Raw genomic sequence first — 21,748 nt, 5'->3', positions numbered from 1 at the left:
GAATTTATTTTTAATAAACCCAGATACTCAAGAAAATTAATTTTAAGCTATGAAATGAGAACTCACTAACGACAGGTCGCAAAGATTGTCACAATGAGAAGTGATTCTGGACCCATGGGATCATTCAGTATGCTGCTGTAATAATCGGAAAGGAAGGTAATAGGTAAAATTCTTGTAAAATAGACATTACGCCTTTAACATTAAATCAAACCTCTTTCCACACTTGGCTCAGTGGTTAGAGCGTCTGATCTAGAGTCTAGGGCAAGCAAGGAGTTGAACCCCACCACGGGACATGAAGACTGGTCCTATGGATGAGACCGCTTAAATCGAGGTCTCGTGTCGCATTTGTGCTGGCACGAAAAAGGTCCCTAACTGCTCAGAGGCACTTAAGAATAATACAAAATGTGCATATTCTAACCGGGAAACGGTGGCGTCTCGAGAAGAGTGAAAATTTCCTTAACTACGTTAAACTTACATACCGCATCACCGAAACATTAGATCTTGTCAAATGATACAGAAAACCAAGGTCAACTATAGAAGTCCCTTCCCTTGAATAGCATATAAAAAAAATAAACGTGATGACATGAATCTTCCTTCGTCAGCTTCTTTTACTTATATAGCAATATACTCTTTTCACCTGCTTTTGGGTTTATTAATCTTTCGGTGGACGGAGAATATATACCTAGTTTATCTAGAGGCTTGTATTTTGCTCCCATTTAGAATTGTTACAACTGATTTTTTTTGCTTTGATTTATTGTTCCTCCATATTTCTCATTGTAAGTTATAAAATGAAGCATTTTTGAAATATCAAATATCAACTTTTGAGTACTTGTATGTATATACCATTTTCTAAATAAAATAATAACCTTTGAAAAGAGAAAGGAAAAAAAATTAAGATATGCTTAATATAAAAACATGATAATAATTACAATGCTGCTCTCTTGCAAGGTAAATAATATTGGCCTAATCTCATAAAATCAATATAATCCTTACATTATTTGCAAATTGTGCTAACATCTACTCACTATTCGAATTTTTAATAATTTAATGATTAGTATACGGCAATACTTCATTGATTTGTACATGTAGTTATCTTGCAATGATCTATAAAATATGAAGATATCGATCAGTATTCAAGCTCATAAGTACATTTCACAATGCACATCGGGAGCAAAGCAAACAAAACCTCAAAAACATCAGAAGTTGGATCAAGTGCAATGGAGTGGTGAGCATCCCCTGCTGACTTTTCACATATTCGCTATGTGCTCCTTGTCATGATCGGATCATAATGGCCTTAAATGTATGAAAAATAGCTCTTCATGTAGATTTAACTTCATGATAAATTGTATTTGATGACAAGGTTATTGATCGACTATAAAATTACAAAATGTTGATTCTAACCATGATTGCTGATGCTCTTCCATACGAATCAACTGAGAGATGTAAATACTGTTTTCAGATGATGAAGGTATATTGCTGCGTAAGTAAGGGAAGTTGACGGTAAAATTTTAATTCATCACTTTCATCTTGCAAGAGAACAGTACTGTAATTATCGATGTGTTTTTTCTTAAATATAAAATATATCGTAAAATTTTCTTCCTTTCTCTTTGAAAGGTCATTTACATATTTATTATGTTTAAAAATGATTGTACATATATACATGTAAGTACTCAATTGTTGATACTCAATATTTAAAAAAAATCTTCATTTTATTACTTACAGTGAGAAAAATGGAGAATATGTGGTATCTTACCTAAACTGCAGATGAGCTATTATTTACAATTTCATTATCGTTGTAATGTTTAAACAAGTTTTATAAAAAAAAAAAAGATAAACAATTCAAGGACTATTTTCTATTTTGCAGTTATAAACCGTTCTCCGTAATGTTATATGGCAGGGTATCGTGACAGGAGTACACAGCGGGTGTGACCTGTCGTCAGGAGAGGTTTACAAAGTACTCCATGGCCATTTTCCCACCTCCAATGTTGTTTTCGTCATGATAGGATTAAATATGTTTTTGCGTGAACAATATGTCCTTGTACAATTTTATGAAAAAACAGTTTATCTTTCATAAGGAAATCAAATTGTTATTTCCAATCTTATGTCGATATATATATCAGTGAGGTTGAAATAAAAATATCACAAAGTCTGGCATATCTGTTTCATATTTGGATATTTTAATTGAAAAAGACCGTAATGGTTATCTAACAACAAACCTTTATGATAAACGTGATTACTAGTACTTTAACTTTTCAATCGTCAACTTCAGTTACTTATGCATCAATAAACTTTCAAAATCTGCAAACGGTGATGACAGTTGATTCGATACGCAATTGCATGCTCTATGAATGAATAATTTCTAAAGGAAGGTAAGTAATCTACAAACAAGTTGATGAAACAGGAGTACCAGCAATCATAGTTAAAATCATCATTTCTATGTTCTATGGTCGATTTAATAACCTTTTCCGCAAATACAATTTATCATAAAGTCAAATCTGACTGATGTACGTTTATAATACTAATTGTTAGGTCATTATTTACACTGAATGACGACAGATTTTTTTTTGTTATTTCCTGATCATGACAAAGAGCACACGGTGGTGTGACCGGTCGGTAGGGGATGCTCTCTTCTCTATCGCACGTGATCCCACCTCTGATGTTTTGGAGGTCCGTTTTTACTTTGCTCCAGTTTTGTATTGTTTAATGAGTTCTGAGTTTGAATGATGTTCGTTATCTCCATATATTTCATATGTCATTTCAAGATAACTACAAATCAATAAAGAATTGTCATTTACTATTTATTGAATTATGAGAAATTCGAAAAATGAGTAGACATATCGATAAGATCAATTTTGGAAAATATTAAATGGTATTGATTTTATGTGAGATTTATCATAAAGTTTGGTTGTTATATTACCATTAATGTCTATTTCAAGTAAACTATCCAAATATAAAAAAGACGTGATAGACTCTATGATATCTTTTATTTCAAGTTCACCATGTTATATCGTATTGACATAAGAATGGAAATAACCATTTAATTTCCTTAGAAAGAAAAACTTTTTTCTCATCAGATTGTAAAACGACATGTTATTGTTTATGCAGCAAATAAGTTTAATCCAATCATGACGAAAAAAGCATTAAAGGTGGGAAAACGTGCCATCGAGTACTTTGTAAGCCTCTCCTGACAACTGGATACCCCCGCTGTGTACTCCTGTCATGATAACCCGTCATATCACATTACGGAGAACGGTTTATAACAGCAAAGTAGAAAATAGTCCTTGAGTTCTTTTTGTAATCTTGTTAAAGCATAGCAAAGATAATGGATTTGCCAGTAATAGCTCATCTGCAATTTAGATAAGACACCACATGTTCAACTAAAACTTAAAAAATAAAAGTTTTCTACTTAATTAAAAAAACCGTCCTTTGGCTTAATTTGAAACTGAAATACTTTTTTCAAATTAAAGTGTCCAATTTGCAAAAAAAATAAAGGTCGCATATAAATAATGTAATGAATCTACAAGTCAGTAAAGCATTATGCAATTTTTTCAGGAATATAAAAAACTTGAAATTTCAACTTTATTATATACTATTAAGTTAATACTAAATACAGGTATAGATAAAGTATGTACGAAAGAAACGACAAGAAATATATGTACATTTTGACTAATTCCATGCTGATAAAAAGATCTTAATGGAAAGTGAAGATGTCATGTCTCTGCTGACAATTGATTAAGTCTATTGCCCGGATGCAATCAGCAAATACGAGAAACCCAAACGTGAGGGTAAGAAAACAAATACCAAATAACCCAACAGTTTGTGAAGATCTGCGATCATCTGGAGCACTTGTGCGCCTGCGCACTGAACTCGATAATGTGGACTTCTCGACAGTAAGGTTTCGCTTTATTTCTTTGATTTCTGCTTCCTGCTCAGCAGTGAGATTAACCTTTGGGTTCAGATCATAGGTCATAGAACAGGAACAAATACAATTTGTATCAACGATGGAAGATGAAGGAATAGTTGTGGTAGTTATTGCTACAAAAATAAATAAAAGGGAAACGATTAACATATGAAATACATGTACATGGAATCAATAATCAGTATTCAAGATCAAAAGTCCATTTAACAATGCAAAATTGGAGCAGAGCAAACACCGACTTCTAAAGCATCAGAGGTGGGATCAAGTGACATTGAGGAGTGAGCAACCCCTGCCGACCGATCACACCCCTCCGTGTCATGATCAGGAAATAACGGAAAAAATGTGTTGTCAATTAAGTGTCCAATTAAGTGTCCATTAAACAATGCAGAAATGGAGCAGAGCAATTAATACAGACCTCTCAAAAATCCGAGTTGGAATCAGGTGTCATGGATAAGTGAGCATCCCAAGTGGTCCTTCTTATGATCGGGAAATAACGGAAAATCAGTCGTCAATTCAGTGTGTAATAAATGACCTATCAATGAGTATGAAAAGGTCAGTATTTGCCTCAATGGTAGATTGTATTTGCTGACAAGGTTATTGTATCGACTATAGAACTTACAAAATGATGACTTTAAAGTCAATACGATTCGTAGAAACGATATTTTCGATATTATTATTTACTCATCTCATTCGTTACACCTGACTGTTGTATTGTCACATGTAACGGCGTGAAATGGCGACCCCTGTTCGTGCTGGTTATCTTGCATTACCTTTGTTTTCATTTTATTGCAGTTACATGTATTTGTTTTTGTTTGTAGACTGCACTGACCTGTGCAACTGTTTTTAGTCTCTTTGTTATCTTACTCTCTTGCATTAGAAAAAGTACGTAGTTATTTTTGTCACTAGCGAGAGCTGTATAGAATACTTCCGACTACACTTCCGACTACCCTGTTGACGATTGATTACACTGAACAGTATCAAGCGGTCGGTTCTTTATGTAGAGGCTCTCAGATATAGCAAGAGACCGATTGAATATGGCGGAAAATTTCTTTTTACGAATTGTGTTCCGCTTAAAACGAGACTTGCTGATATTTTTTTCATTAACTTTTTTGTCAATAACTTACCACTTCTGAGAAATTCTTCACATGTAAAGCATGTTCTTGCCTATCGAATCAACTATGAGATGGAAACCTTTTATGCAGTTGGTGAAGGTATATTGCTGTGTAAAAGGGGACGTTGACGAGTGAAAAGTTTAAGTCATCACGTCATTTTCAAGTAAAATATCTAAATGTGAAACAGATGTGTCACACTACGAGTTATTTTTTATTTCAAACTCACCAGGATATATTATCGACATAAGAATAGAAATAACCATTGTTATTTGACAATGCGTCGCCGATATATCTAAATGTCAAATTGATGGCCACAGCAAGTGTTTTCTTCCTTTTTCTCGTATAAGATTTTCGATAAAGTATGCTTCATAAGAATACAAAAATAGATCTGCTAATAACGGGGCGTAATTGGTACCCATATGGGAATTACAATAGATTTTAGGAAGACCACGCCTCTGAGAACCACGCAATATTGTCAATTAGAAACTCAAACATTTCTTAATATAAGCATCAGAGTACGTGTGTGCAATCAAAATGATTTTTTTAAACTGAATAATTTTGCAAATGACCCATGACAACGTAAGTAAATTTTCGAGTTCCATTTTTATTGAAAAAGTAGTTGTCAATGATATCAAAAAGCTCAGACTTTAATTTATCGTTTGGAATGGTTGTATATAAAGTTGAAAAGTGGCAAGTTTTTAAAATGTTGATTTAAGTAAAATCTTGTGGTTCATGTATCTCATTAAGTGCAGGATAATCATGAAGCAATTTGTATAAAGAATGATATATTGTGCATAAGTAGGAAAATACACTAAGGTATTCGATAAAAAAGGCCCGTAAATTAACATGGTAAAGATTAAGTAATTCTGAATATCTTTAAATAATGATATATATGCTAAAAAAAGAATGATTAGACCCCATCAGTTTTTTAAATAACTAAGATAACATTTTTTTCTAAATGTAAATTTAAAATTTATAACAGTAAAAATGTGATAAGATTTAATGTCATCTTTGATTTCTTCACATTATCTTTTTGATCAAGACCATGGCGTAACATTAAAATAGTACACTGATCATTAATAGAAACTGTCTAATTGGACATCAAAATAGAATCAAATACTGGTCTTACCATATTTAAAAAAAAACACTAATGAAAGCTTTTATTATCCTTTGGCAAAACTGTTATAAATACCTTGAAAAATAAGCTTAATGTTTTTGCAGGGTTTAACGTTCCACAGTTCTTTTACCAATATTGATACTGATATTATTAAATGATGGCTGTATTTAAATACATACTTAATTTTTTTTTAATGAATAATGCAAAAATGCATGAAGTGTGTGATAATTCATTTTTTAAAACGTGGTAATGGCATTGAAATATAAGCGATATGCGAGGGTAAGAAGATGTGACAGAGTGGGCGGCTTGTAATTTGTGTATATCACTGATCATAATTTACACTTGACCTCCAAAATTTCGATTATAGTTCATCTGAGCAAATAAGATTTATCATTAAGTCAAATGCTGACTGACGTTTTTCATACTAATTTTTAGATCATTATTTACACATGAATTGTCGACGGATTTTTCCCGTTATTCCCCGATCATGACACGGCTGGTGTGACCGGTCGGCAGGGGATGCTCATTCCTCCATGGCACCTGATCCCACCTCTGATGTTTTGGAGGTCAGCTCTTCTCCAAATTTGTATTGTTTAATGAACTTTTGAGCTTGAATACTGATCAGTATCACCATATATTTCATTTAAGTTCATTTTAGCGGTTAAAAATATGAAGTCATTGCGGAATAGATGCAATATAGCAAGGCTACATGAGGACATCGATGAAATATTGCTTTGGTCAATGGTCAAGATGGTACAAGTATTAAAAAATTACAACATAAAAAAACCCTAAAAAATCGTTTAAACATGTGCAATTTTCAGTTTTGATTATAGTAGCATGCAATAAAGTCCTTAATCTGGATTTCTAAAGAAATTTAATGGCGGAAAAAAGTGAAATTCTGTTCTTTCTTAAAACTACGGGTAATGTAGAACTCATATGTTTTTTTTTCTTAATGAGAAAATGATGCAGGTTTTGATAGGAATTGTCTGAAACCACAATTAGAAAAAAAATACATGGTTTTACACTCTTAGGATTTATTAGCAGTATAAATTATGTCATTGCAAGTAATTTGAAGGATCATCTTCTTGAAGACCTCTGAGAAAGGAAGATTCTTAATGAAGATTCAAACTTCCTGCCCTATTGAAACTTAAAAAGTGTAGCTTGAACAAAAAAATTCAAGATAACTGAAAAATAAATACCATTTGTTGTCTCTTGGTGACTTTTTGCAGAATTTGGAATCGAAGAACAAACTCCGAAGTGTTTTGCGCTGCATGACTCGTCATAGTAAATCCCTGTCGACCCGTAGATTGTTACACAGTTCTCAGAGACACTGTCTGGCTGCGTGCTGGCAAAATTACTAAAGGTGTGAAGAATCCCCGACAATGTATACAAGTCTCCCTCCAATTCTGTGTATCCCAAGTAATAGTCTGCCATCGTGGTTCTGAAAACGTAAACCTCCATATCTAAATTTACGTACTTTTGTGTATAATTTTTTAATTTCACTTTTTGATCATAACATTAAATTATAGACACAGTCACCGACCCGTATGAATTTCTCAGAGACTGCACTGTATCAAACACATCTCTATCAGGAATAACGGCCAAGAACCCATTTGAGGATCGACAAAACGCCTCGTTTTCAGTAAAGTTCATTTCTTTCGGGTTCAACCAAAAGCAGGCTTTGGTATCATCTGGGAAAACGTGTTCTTTACTCTGCGAGTTACCATTGCATGTTGTAGAGCCTATGGCCAGTAATCAAGAAAAGATGTGTCAAATACATTATATCTTTAACATGCTTTTTCTTAATGTGCAAAGATCCGTAAATTTGCATACTATTTTAACAAAGAAAAAACTTGACAAAGATTTTCTAACGATCTCATTGGCAAATGAAAATTAAAGACATAATTATAAATAATTTATTTTATCGGGCAGATAAATAATAGATCATTACTTTTTATACATAAACTATGAGGAGAAATGGAAAAAAAACAACAACAATATACCACCTTTAGGATTGACACCATGAAGTATTCCTAGAATTAATCCAAAAAATCTCCAAAAACTCATCACTCTAAATCTAGACCATACAAAAATGATATCATGTACGGGCATAAATCTAGAAACTGGACATACCAATGTAACCTCTTGATCAATTATCACTTAGTAAAGTCAATATCAAAACGTGTAAGGTTTGATTGTTTCGTTCAAAACGAATGCGTGTAATGAATTTAAGGACTGTATTATGAAAACTCTTTCAATAAATGACAATTCTACAAATATTAAGTTACTTATCAAATATTGAGCGTTTTATATAAGAATTTAATCCAGTCCAAGTCAACAGGGGGTAGGTATATTGTTGATGTGATATTATGGTTCACTCTAACGAAAGAATAAAATTAGTTGGGAGATAAGCATTATCTTCTTTAAATTTTGGAAGCGTAAGGGAAAAAAACTGTGTAAATGGTTTGATAGAGATTTAAGTGATAAAAGGATAAAACTAAGTTTTGCTTTATAGAAGCTTAACTGTAAAAAAAAAAAAGTGGAACTAAGTTGTGTATGTTGGAACGTCCATAAACATTTCTTTTTTTGATATTTTTTTCATTCATTTTGAGTATTCTAATCTTTTTAAGACCATCATCATTTTTTGCCTTAATCCAAACTTTTTAATCACAAGAAAACGTTACAGATCCTAGATATCGAATATCGAAAACATAACTCTCCTTGGTGTTCATATTATTCTTCACCTTCAGCTATAGTTCTGCTGGACACATAATTACTAGTGACGCATAGTAAATAATGAGAACCTTAGTTTATTAATCTTTAAAGGGCCAAATTTAGGGAACCCCGATCTTTTAACGGGCATTATAATTTCATTAATATAATGGATTACGAGGGCTGTTCAATAAATAATGTCCTGAACTGTATGACATACTATGGAAAGCCGTAGGGTACCCCCACATTATTATTATATTTTCCTATATAACTATACCAAAAATAATTATGTCATCCAAACTTGCTTTTTACAACATTATTATTATTTTCCTGCAACAATTATAATCTTGTCTGTTAAATGTGTACACATTATTATTATTGTGTCCTACAATTATAATGATTCACTTTACAACAATAATCTTGCCAGTCAATATGTAGACACATTATTATAATTTTTCGCCTCATGATTATAATCTTGTCAGTCGATGTGTACACATTATTATTATTTTGTCCTACAATTATAATGATCCAAACTTTACAATAATAATCTTGGCAGTCAATGTGGACACATTATTATAATTTTTCGCCTCATGATTATAATCTTGTCAGTCGATGTTTAAAAACATTTTTTTTTATTTCACCTCAAAATTATAATAATTATTCTTACTTTTAACAATTATAATCATGTTTGCCCAAGCTAACACATTATATTTATTTCGCTTCAATTTCATGCCAATTTTATTTCACATCGATCATACAATTATAATCTGTCTTACTCCAACAATAATAATCGCGACCAAAAAAGTTGCAACATTATTATTATTATTTAGACGCTTGAAATCAAACGTTTCTGTGATTTTGATGTACTGAACAATTATAATCTTGTCAGATTTTCTTTGGGAAAGATTATTATTATTTGGACGCTTGAAAAAGTAAACGTTTGTCTGCCGAAGACAATCACGTGGTTTAAGGCCATGTGCTTCCCTAGTATCAACAGTGCCGAGGACGGCGCCAGTGAAAGGCAGGCGGTTTGCCGGTAAGTAAAGATGATTTTGTTATATTAATGTACAAGGAAGTGAATTTCATTCATTCGATAAAGGAAATGTCTCAGAAATCAGCTGTCAGTATGCTGTTATTAAACGACAGCTTCGGAAGAACTTAGTTCGAATTATCTCTGTACTTTTGTATAGGAGATTGAGATTGCATCAATGCATGCCATTGCATTGTGAATTTATGTTCCAAATCTAGATAAAGTGGCGTTAAGTTGAATGATATACTGTACATGTATATATTTACTAACAGATATTTTTTAAAGTTTATTAATAGCTTGTACTTTACAGTTTTAACTTGAATTTTCTTCTCTGAAGTAAGTTATTCATATTGAGATCTATTGTTATTTACATTGCGACTTGGGTCAGTTGAGTTGCCCATATAAGACTGTTTGCTCTACAGTCGCAAAGTTAAGAGTTGATCCTCATGACATGTCGTGGGTTCGAATCCCACTGTGGGACATGGAGACCAGTCCTTCATATGCAATTTACTATATACAATGCACAATATTGATGGAGCCGAAAAGATTTGTCTGTACTCTGCACCCAGTAACAGAAAAAGTGTGCGATGATAGGTACAGGTCACAGCAGGTGCGTGACATATACCATGTGATCAGAGGTAGCAGGGCAATCCGTGGCTCTAAGCACTTCCAGGACTACTACATTCAGATAAAACAGTATAAACCGAGGTCCTGTGTCACAGTTGGTGCTGGCACAAAAAAGGTCCCTCACTGCTCAATGGCCATAATTGCTGAGTATAGAATAAATTTAAAGCTCTCCACCAGCAAATGGTGGCGTCTCCATATGAATGAAAAATTCTTGAGAGGGACATTAAACAACATAAAGACAAACAAAAAACATTAAGTTAAAAGTCTGACTATTGATAAATTGTCTTGATTGGCTGATTTTATCTATGATTGGATGAAAACAATTTTTATGAAATAACTGTTATGTTGCAGATTATGCACAAGTTGAAGAAAGGAGCTGCTGTGGGATGGTAAAAAAAGTTCCAGGTAAAGGACAAACTTTTCCATTTATTCTAAAGGGGTATGAACATTGCATATTTACTGTAAAATCACAAATTTTCGTGGAGGTTTAATTTTTGTTGTTTTCGAGGTGTGGGGAGACCCACAAATTCATGTCCACCACGAAATGTAAAGTGTTACACATAAAACTACTCAACAATTCTTCAGACACAAAATCAAATTCCCAGGATCCAAATTTTTTCCTGAAACTATGAAAGTTTGAACCCACGAAAATATGTGATTTTACAGTAAGTATGTTCACCTCTGGGTCAATCTAATTAAAGTTAAATGTTAGATCCACTCGCATACTTGCTACTCTAACATCTAACAATATCCCATAGAGGGTTACATCTAAGGTCAAATTCGGAACAACTGTAGACATTCCTTTCAACAAATATTCAATGATTTTGCAGGCGACAATTTGATTGGATGATAGAATCTGACCTTTGACTTGACCCTCTGTGAGATGTTGTTACTGGATGTTAGTGTAGCAAGTATGCGAGCGGATCTAACGCCTCTGGGTGTTTCTTTTTAAATTCACAGCTTTTAAGAGTTAGATAATAGATTCTAAATTTGAGAATTTCTACATTTTTTACTGAATCATAGGTCACCATGAGAAATACAAATTATGCTCTAGTTTTTAAAGAATTATTTGCACAATAAGGAGCAACAAAGAGTCTTGATTTTTATAGGGGTGCAGATTTTAAAGTAAGAAAACTGTGTTGTAAAGAAAGAAGAAGATTTTCCATCAAATAATGGTGGATGACAAAGGTAAAGAGGACAGTAATGATTAGAAAGAATTTATTATTTAACACAGGGGCAGATTTTTTGTTGCAGTTTGTAAATGCTATTCAAAGTGTTTAGCATATAAATTTTTATTAAAATATCATGATGAATGTTCATGCAACTTAATAGCTCTTATGAATGTTTATAGTTTAAGCATATGAAGATTAATCAAAGTCTCTTGAATAGTTTCTTTAAACCTAAGCTTTACTCACTAATTTAAAGAAAGGTCAAGGTCAAAAGAAAGGTCAAATAAAATAATGATTATGAAGTTGAATAGATCCCATCAGTATGTATCTGGCACTATCTGCATATATATAAGGTTCGATAGAAATATCTGAAACAACCTTTGAAACTGAACCTAACATAATTTAACAAAAATTAATGTCAAGGTCAGAAATAAGAAACTCTTATTAATTACCGTCTTCCTTGGAAGACGGTATTGTATAGTTGAAGTTTTTTACAGTCTTCGGACTATGCACTTCCTCTCTTTTGTGATTGGTAGAAATTGCATGATGAGAAAATTTTCAATTATTTCATTGGTTGAAATGCTGTTCAAGGCAAGGGAGGTAACTTTCTGATGATCTAATTTTCGTACGACTTAACAATTTTGCAAGATTTCCAATCTTAAAAAAATGACAAAACGAACAGCAAAATCAGCAGTAATTAATTCTTAATAACATGGTATTTTTTATAGCAATAAATGAATATGTTTCTTAAATTTCATTATAAGTAAAATTTGATTTTTATAGCTTGCAGGCTTTACAATTTGTTATTATTCTTTTTCCCTTTCTTGTTTGAAAAAGGGAATGGAATCAGCCGAGGTTTGCCGAAAGCTCTCGGTCAGTCAAAGTTTACGGAGACGACCGAGCGACAACCGTGGTAGGGCTAATGCCAGTAAAAAGCTAATGTAGAAATACAAAATTTAAAAGAATTATATGGCCTGATAGGTGTAGATCAGTTTACTGTTTAAGGTTGTTGCTAAAGACGGTAAGCTTTTTAGAAAAGCTCTACTTGTAAAATATATGTATCAGCATATGAAGTTCAAAGTGTGATGGAAGGACAGTAGGACATGTTATTAAGATTAAGTAAACCTCATTACAAATGTTTATGCTAAGGTGAAGCCACAATATTAGGTCATTTTTCATTGAAAAAAGGAACATTTTTTAAAATTCTGTGGAACACTAGAACCAAGTGACCTAGGTGAGCATTGTGGCCCATGGGCCTCTTGTTATGTGTAATTTAATTCATCATGAATCAGGTGGTATAATGATATTTTTATATTTCAGTTCTTCCTATGAATGATGTCATAACCCACTTTGCAAAAAAAAGTTTGTTGGAGAGAAAAGGATCTGAAGAGGGAGAAAGAATTGATTATATTCAGATGGATTTATAGACTGTTAGACATTTTGCTATCACTTAATTCTGTACTATTAGTTCCGCAACACTGAGCCTATAAGCTTTTGACTTGATGGTTTATCTAGTTTGAGAGAGCATAGTCCATTTTTTAGGCATTTCAAGATTAACAATGCAGAATATGTACACATGTAATGGCAGGTAAAAATTCCACACAAACAGGACACTGATAAGACTGGAATTTAGAGATATTTCATTTCTCTCTTGTGTGAATTAAAAAAAAATTAATGCCAGAAACAATATAATAAATTCATAACATAGTCTTGTTTTGTGCTTATACTTTTATGCCCCCATAAATGAAGTTTCGGATATTGCGAATTTACAGATAAAGCGGAGTCATCTTGGATCCCCAGCTATATAAATTTAATGAATTTCTTGTATGGTTATAACGAATTACAGATATAGCGAAGTAATTTCATAGGTCCCTGTGACTTTGTTATAACCGAGTTTTGCTGTATAGTTTTTGTCATGTCCATCTGTCTGTCTGTTTATCTGCTAAAACTTTAACCTTGCCCATACCTTTTGATTTTATTAGTGGAGCTATGACTTTCATATGTCACATATGTATTCTTTGTATTAAGACCTTTCATTGGATACCACCAACTTTGACCTTGGAGATTTACATACTAATAAAAACGATGCAAAGATTAAACTTTTTTCAAATGCAAATTGAATTAATTGGTACCAAAAGTAGGGTATTCTCACTGGAAATCAATTGCAAAATTTGAAAGTAGTCCAATGTAAAAGTACTTTCAATAAGTACAAATATCTCCAAGGTCAAAAGGTCAAGGTAATTGATATCCAATGAAAGGTCTTGCCACGTAGGATACTTATGTAGAGTATGGAAGCCCTAGCCCTAACCATTCAGAAGTTATAGCCAGGGTTGAAAATTTTTAAAAGTAGGTCAAACTCCAAGGTCAAGGTCAAAGTTCTTGTTTTCAAATGAAAGGTCTTGTCACAAGAATTAAATGTGTAAAGTATGGAAGCACCAGCCCTAACCCTTTAAAAGTTATGGTCAAGGATGGCTTTTTTAAAGTAGGTCAAACTTAAAGGTCAAAGTCAAAGGGTCAAAATGCTTGGTATCCAATGAAAGATCTTCTCACAAGGAGTACATATATGAGGTATGAAAGCCCTGTCCCTTACCATTCAAAAGTTATAGCCAAGGCTAAATTTTTTTTCACAGGTACGGAAATATACAAGGTCAAAGGGTCAAGGTTCCAGGTATCCAATGAAAGGTTTTTTGACAAAAAATACATATGTGAAGTATAAATGTCCTGGTATCTACTGTTAAAAAAATATGGCCAAAGTAAAAGTTAAAAATTTTCATGTAAAAGTGGGTCAAACTCCAAGGTCAAAAAGTCACATTTGGTGGTACCCATAGAAAGGTCTTGTCACAAGAAATACACGTGAAATATGAAAGTCATGGCTCTACCAAATCAAAGTTATGGGCAAGGTTAAAGTTCTTGCGGACAAACAGACAGACGGACACGACAAATACTATATACCCCCAAAACTTCGTAAAAAACTTTAACATTGGAAATAACTTTTGAATTGCAAGGGGTAGAGCTTTCATACTTCACACAGGTAATCTTTATGAGAAGACCCTTCACTGGATACCAAGAGCTTTGACTTTGACCTGCTTTAGAAAAACAAACCTTGACAAAATATATTAAAGGGTACGAGCTATTGCTTTCATACTTTAGTTTTTTAATCCTTGTGACAAGACCTATCATTTGATTCCTAGACCTTTGACCTTGACCTCAGAGTTTGACTTACTTTTTAAAAAAATGTAACCAAAATTTTAAAACGGTTAGGGCTAGAGCTTCAATACTTCACATGTATTCTTTGTGGCAGGATCATTTATTGGATACCAATAACTTTGACCTTTTGACCTTGGAGATTTCCGGACTTGTGAAAAAACTTGAACCTTAGCAATAACTTACAAATGGTAATAGGGCTAGGGCTTCCATACTTCACATATATATTTTCTGTGGCAAGTCCTTTTATTGGATACCAAAACCTTGATCTTTTGACCTTGACATTCCAGGACTTATGAAAAAACATTAACATTGGCAATAACTTTTGAAGAGTAAGGGCTAGGGCTTTTATACTTCCCCTATGTAATTTTTGTAACAAGACCTTTCATTCAATACCAATAACCTTGAGCCTCTGACCTTGATCTTGAAGATTTCTGTACTTATGAAAATTTTTTTGCCTGGTCATAACTTGGGAACAGATGTTGATAGGGTTTTCATGTTTCACAATTGTATTTCCAGTTAGGGGACCCTACTTTGGGTACCAATATATTAAATTTGCATTTAAGAGAAGTTTAATCTTCACTATGTTGCCATACTGGGGCATCAGTGTTTCACAAACACATCTTGTTTGGAAATCTACTTGCATGCAAGTTTTTTTTTCAATACTAGATTTGAGTGTGAATTCTCTCTCAAGGTCAAGTACATGTATGTGAATGTACTGTGTAACTCATTAAAAGTCATGTGTATACAGTTTACAGATTATCAGACACAAATATGAAGCCCACTATTTTAAGTACACATACAGTATATAGGCCATATAGTAGCTCCCATATTTTGAACATGTATTTCCAATGTTGGTGAACAATATTTGGGTCTACAATTATCACATGTATATGACAGAGCTCCAACTTTTCCAACATGCCTTCCATTATATGTTTGTCATTCAAGTCCAAAAGAACACCAGAAAAAATCACTATTTAATATCCATTCAATAACACATCATTACCAGACAACTTAAATAAAATAAATGTGCAAATTACTTTCAGGAATTTTTTTTTAAAAATCTCATTGCAAAATATTCAAATAGGAAATGCCTCAATATTTTGGTAAATATATATAATATACAGATTTACAAGAGGCTCAGGGACCAACTGGTTCACCTATGCAATGTGGCTAAGAAAAAAAGCAAAAATCAGTTTAGTATTGAAAAACTTAAATGCATAAATGGTCCTGACATACCCCTAAAAGGGAGGGGTATGATTTGACAAAATTGAACGTACACTAAATAATGATGTTTATATATTTTTGACTGTGGCCTTTTTCCCTAAAGTTTGAACTCTCAGTGTGGCCCCACTCTACATCCAGGGGGTCATGATATGTACAAACTTGAATCTACCCTATCTGACAATGATACCACATGAGTACTAGTATTCACCTTTCTTGGCCCACTGGTTAAATAGAGTATCAAATGTAAATATTTCAATAATGAAAATGTATCAAAAATGCATCATTTCAAATGAAGTGTTAAATAATGTTAAAAAGACAAAGTTCATGGAACTGGAACAACACATGCAATCTTTCATCAAGAATTCTCTGAAATTTGACAAGACTCTTTTTTCTTCCAAGTTATTCACATTGCAACTTTTTGTCCAGACCGGCACACTCTTCTAAGGAGATTTCTCTGATATTTATCACGGCTGTGTTTTCCTTATCATCCAACTGCCAGATTTTCGTCCATAGGTCTAAAACTTATGATGTGCTCAAAGTCTATCAGGGTGAAGTTCAAACTCCAACATAAAATTTATGGTTCCCGAACCCTGAAAAATAAAATTAAAAACACAAGAGTCTTTATAATTATCACTGACACACATAATCATGGGAAAACTTGGTAGGGTGGAGAAGTTTTTTCATGATACGTATGACAAGTGGGGCTCCCAATGTGACAGCAAACTGGGTTTTTCTTGTGTGAACAGACTTGGCATAAAATTCTTACATGAATAAAAAATGTACATTTGCAAGAGTTGTTTCCCTTTATAAAAAAAAACCCTCCCTATTTTCTCACAATATCCTTTGTAATTTGCATGAATTTAAAATTTTTTTTTTAGACTTCTTTTGACAATTTCATAACGGCAAAGTATGGGGCGACAAAAAAGCCTTCGCAAAATGAACATACACTGGGATATTTTGCACAGAAATGACGATGGTCAAATAAAGACCCATGGGTCACATTGCTCACCTTAGCTCTTTGGCTTTCAGTATTGAAAAGTAATAATTTCTACTGGACCCAAACTAATCCTAAGGGGAGGGGAAGCGGGCATGATTTGAACAAGCTTAAATCTACACCAACTGATGATGCTTTCTATTTCTTTGACTAATCATGGCCTTAGAAGATTTCTAATGATCTTTCCTTTGTATTTTTGTGTAAAACTTTGATTTCCATTGTGGCCCCATCCTTAACCTGGGGATCATTATGTATGATAAACAGATGCCAGATACTTCTTAGTCGGAAAAATTTTCTTGAGCCTTATGCACTTTTTACATGGATAGTTTAATTCACAGTAAATTAATGAGAAGTAAAATAATGCGTATTTAATTGTGTTCACACGACAGCTAAAGCAAAGTAAAGTTATGCAAATCAAAATTTTATTTCTACATTAGGGAGATCAGCAATGATATTATGACGTCATTTGTTATTCACATCATGTGTGCCGAGCAGATTCAATTGACATAAAAATCATGTTTTTTATACAATTTAGTGATAAACATATTTTTTCCTTTATTTTTCCTTAAAACCTAGCACTGATATCTAAATCTAACTATTGACATGGGGCCTGTGACTTAATTCAGGCCTTACGCATGAGTCAAAATTTAATTTGAATTAGCTTCGCTTAGCGTTCACACGGAGCTAATGCGAAGTAATTTAATGCGCAGTTAATTAATTCAAATTAAACTTTTTCACATAAAACTCTCCGTGTGAATGCTGTTCAGATTTAATTTACAGTAACTTACGTTTAATTAAACAATAAAATGCTTTCCTTGTTTGTTATTACTGGAATGAACGGAAGCAGCTGTTGCAGAAAAAATACATAACCCGCATAAGCGGGTTATGTAAATTTTTCTGCAATAGCTGCGACCGTTCATTCCAGTAATAACAAACAAAGAAAACCATTTTATTGTTTATATTTATATCTGTTTAAATAATCAATTAATTAAAAGTAGGATTAAAAAGATTCATTATTGTATTAATGATGCGAACATCTTCATATGTTTCATTGATGGAACAGCCACTGATTAAGAAATCTGTACAGGCGACATGCCTTCTGTAGTTTATGCAGTGATGAACGCAATGGGGTTTCTTAAGAAATAAAGGAGAAAATATTCATTGGATGTAGATATTTCGAATTAAACTCTCTGTGTGAACAGGGCATTAGACTCAGGTAAGCTAAATTGCAAATAATTATTTACAAAGTAGATGACTGTTCTAAACATACCAATATATTTCTGCAGAATGAATAAAAATATAAATCTCAATGTAAAACTTTCTGAGTACCCATTACATTTTTTTAACCCCCCCCCCTACCCCCCAAGATAAATCTGCCACTGTTATAAATATATAATTTCTTAATTCTTTCTCACCAGTGACCACTTTTGTTCTTTTTACCTCGGTGTAATCTGCAATCTTTTTCTTTCTTTATAACACTGTTTTCTTTCTTTAAAACCTGCATGCCTCTAAAAATCAAGACCCTTTGTTGCTCCTAAAATTAAATGTACATGTGCAAATAATTCTTTAAAAACTAAAGCATATTTTCCATTTCTCATGGTGACTGAAGATTAAACAAAAAATGTAGAATTTTAATATTTTCTGAAATGTTTCATATTAACATTTGTCAATTGACTCTTTTAATGGCAGCTGTGGCTTGAAAAACAGAATATTGAAAATTGTTTTTTTTATCATCATGATCATTGAGCAGGTGAACCAAAAACAAATCCAATACATGAGTTATTCCTGGTTGTGTTTATATACTAAGTGATTTGTTGTGCAGTTTATTGAACACACCCAGTAAATTCTAACAATAATTAACATCGCTCTTGATAACAAACATAGGGTCGCCCATTTGGAGCAGTGGTCAGAGCTTTTGCTCTTAGAGTTGCAGAGAAAGGAGTTTATCATTATGTTTCGGGTTCAAATCCCACTGTGGCACGTGGAGACAGGTCTTTTGGATGAAGCCATATAAATTGAGGTCCCATGTCACAGTAGGTGCTGGCACAAAAAAGATCCCTCACTGTTCAATAGCCCTGAGTGCCGAGTATTAGTCAAAACTTGAAGCTCTCCACTTATAAGTGGTGGCGTCTCCATATGAGTGAAAAAGTCTCGACAGGGACGTTAAACCATGCACGGATCTAGAGGGGGAGGGAGGACCCCCCATGGAATTTGCAAAGTTTTCAAATTTATATACTAAAGCAAGAAAAAAGTTACTTTGGACTCACCCTCGGAAAACGAAGAACTCCCTGGTAAATGCTAATTTTTGTTAAATTGGTATGTAAATATGAAAATTCCAAAGATAAAAGTCATCAACTACGCCCCCCCCCCCCCCCAACACAAAATAGGTTTTGGAAGTTTGGGCGAGTTTACATGGAACCCCACCCCCGAGAATGTCTATCTGTGCCTGTGTTAAACAACAAACATACATAGGAGTTTGCAGTCAAATTAAGAGAAAAGTTTTGGTCCAATAATAGATAACTTCATAAAATCAAGAAAAATCAATAAATGAAATCATCAATAGTGTTTTATCAGAGTAAGTTTCTAATAATCGTAAGAATCAACGTAAATGGCTTACAGCAGAGAAAATTCAAGCTAATATGTAAAATACAAGCATATACTGTTCGTAAAGATATATCATTCAACTTTACGCCACTTTATCTAGATTTGGAACATAAATTCACAATGCAATGGCATGCATTGATGCAATCTCAATCTCCTATACAAAAGTGCAGAGATAATTCGAACTAGTTCTTCCATAGCTGTCGTTTAATAACAGCATACTGACAGCTGATTTCTGAGACATTTCCTTTATCGAATGAATGGAATTCACTTCCTTGTACATTAATATAACAAAATCATCTTTACTTACCGGTAAACCGCCTGCCTTTCACTGGCGCCGTCCTCGGCACTGTTGATACTAGGGAAGCACATGGCCTTAAACCACGTGATTGTCTTCGGCAGACAAACGTTTACTTTTTCAAGCGTCCAAATAATAATAATCTTTCCCAAAGAAAATCTGACAAGATTATAATTGTTCAGTACATCAAAATCACAGAAACGTTTGATTTCAAGCGTCTAAATAATAATAATGTTGCAACTTTTTTGGTCGCGATTATTATTGTTGGAGTAAGACAGATTATAATTGTATGATCACTGTGGAATAAAATTGGCATGAAATTGAAGCGAAATAAAAATAATGTGTTCGCTTGGGCAAACATGATTATAATTGTTAAAAGTAAGAACAATTATTATAATTTTGAGGTGAAATAAAAATAATGTTTTTAAACATCGACTGACAAGATTATAATCATGAGGCGAAAAATTATAATAATGTGTCCACATTGACGGGCAAGATTATTATTGTAAAGTTTGGATCATTATAATTGTAGGACAAAATAATAATAATGTGTACACATCGACTGACAAGATTATAATCATGAGGCGAAAAATTATAATAATGTGTCTACATATTGACTGGCAAGATTATTATTGTGAAGTGAATCATTATAATTGTAGGACACAATAATAATAATGTGTACACATTTAATTAATTAACAGACAAGATTATAATTGTTGCAGGAAAATAATAATAATGTTGTAAAAAGCAAGTTTGGATGACATAATTATTTTTGGTATAACTATATAGGAAAAAATAATAATAATGTGGGGGTACCCTACGGCTTTCCATAACATACAATACAGATATCATATGACATGAAGCTTGGCTTTCTCTCATTATTGAATCTTTAATGAATTTATAACAGTTTATGTGACCACTTTTCATCACATAGTTTCATTGTGAGAAGCTGGAAAACAAGGGCTATTCGAGACACTGCATGATAATTGAATGTAATAGAACCAGTAAAGTAGAGTGAAATTAAAAGCTTCATTAAAGCTGCTGTAAAACTTGTTAAAACTCCCAAAGAAATATTCAGTGAAATATGTGAAATTTACAGCAACCAATGTCTGTTTTATAGACAAATGAGCAGGTGGATTTCAATGGTAAAAATTTATATAATGGGCATCAAAAATGGGTACCCTCCTTGCCAACAAAAAATTATAACAACTTAGGTACTGTTTGCCAAATTTCAACAAATAATATATGATGATGTATGATTGACTTTGAGACACATAGTAAATTTGATAGACATAATTTCGGGAGTAGTTACCACTGTTTCTTAGAAACGTTTGACGGTAAAAAAGCTTATTACTCAAAGGTCATCCTATATTTTGAAAAATGAGTGAAAACGACAGCGTGTACGAATGTCTTAACAAATATCAGTAATTGTAGTTATCCACGTTTGTTTGATATTCAAACAGATAATGAAACTTGAATCTATTGCTTAAAACCTTCCAAACAAAATTTACCATAAGATGTACATGATAAAAACAGCGAAAGTCTCACAAAAGCAAATAATTGCAAGAGCACAAAGACATATTTATAATTATGCAATTTTCTTAATTATTAGTGGCATTGTTGTTCAAACTCGTATTCGGGGAGACAGTTTAATTTCTGGAGGAGTCCAGAAAGCAAAAATCGAAAGGTTTATTAGAGGAAGGGCCCAGAATTAGGAATCCACTACATTAAATTTCTT

The 21,748-nt window shown here is 33.0% G+C and overlaps 1 protein-coding gene and 2 long non-coding RNA genes across 3 annotated transcripts; 1 reads left to right on the top strand and 2 right to left on the bottom strand.

Moving 5' to 3' along the window:
* Positions 1-3,618: 3,618 nt before the first annotated feature.
* On the bottom strand, positions 3,619-7,582 carry LOC134263317 (uncharacterized). The gene is made up of 2 exons (XM_062745650.1): positions 7,348-7,582; positions 3,619-4,035 (listed from the first exon to the last, which is right to left on the bottom strand). Exons 1-2 carry the CDS (start codon positions 7,580-7,582, stop codon positions 3,692-3,694), a joined length of 579 nt encoding a protein of 192 aa, XP_062601634.1. The 3' UTR covers positions 3,619-3,691.
* Positions 7,583-9,704: 2,122 nt separating this feature from the next.
* Positions 9,705-13,394, top strand: LOC134263316 (uncharacterized). Its single transcript, XR_009991232.1, has 4 exons — positions 9,705-9,896; positions 10,869-10,922; positions 11,599-11,705; positions 13,007-13,394. It is a non-coding gene; the product is annotated as an uncharacterized LOC134263316 (long non-coding RNA).
* Positions 13,395-16,324: 2,930 nt separating this feature from the next.
* On the bottom strand, positions 16,325-20,214 carry LOC134263315 (uncharacterized). The gene is made up of 3 exons (XR_009991231.1): positions 20,023-20,214; positions 18,552-18,645; positions 16,325-16,707 (listed from the first exon to the last, which is right to left on the bottom strand). It is a non-coding gene; the product is annotated as an uncharacterized LOC134263315 (long non-coding RNA).
* Between the last annotated feature and the right edge of the window lie 1,534 nt (positions 20,215-21,748).

The sequence above is a fragment of the Saccostrea cucullata genome, unplaced genomic scaffold (assembly GCF_032062105.1).
Source record: "Saccostrea cucullata isolate Sc308-1 unplaced genomic scaffold, CSIRO_AGI_Scuc_v1 ctg534, whole genome shotgun sequence".
Classification (NCBI taxonomy): Eukaryota; Metazoa; Mollusca; class Bivalvia; order Ostreida; family Ostreidae; genus Saccostrea; species Saccostrea cuccullata.
This window is presented reverse-complemented; position numbering and strand designations above follow the sequence as displayed.

Bases quoted from the DNA above. Each gene is read 5' to 3' on its own strand.
- LOC134263317 (XM_062745650.1), bottom strand. From the start codon at position 7,582: ATGGCAGACTATTACTTGGGATACACAGAATTGGAGGGAGACTTGTAT. The intron at 4,036-7,347 runs GTATTTATTTTT...TTATTTTTGTAG, and splicing joins TCACCAAGAGACAACAAATG to CAATAACTACCACAACTATT.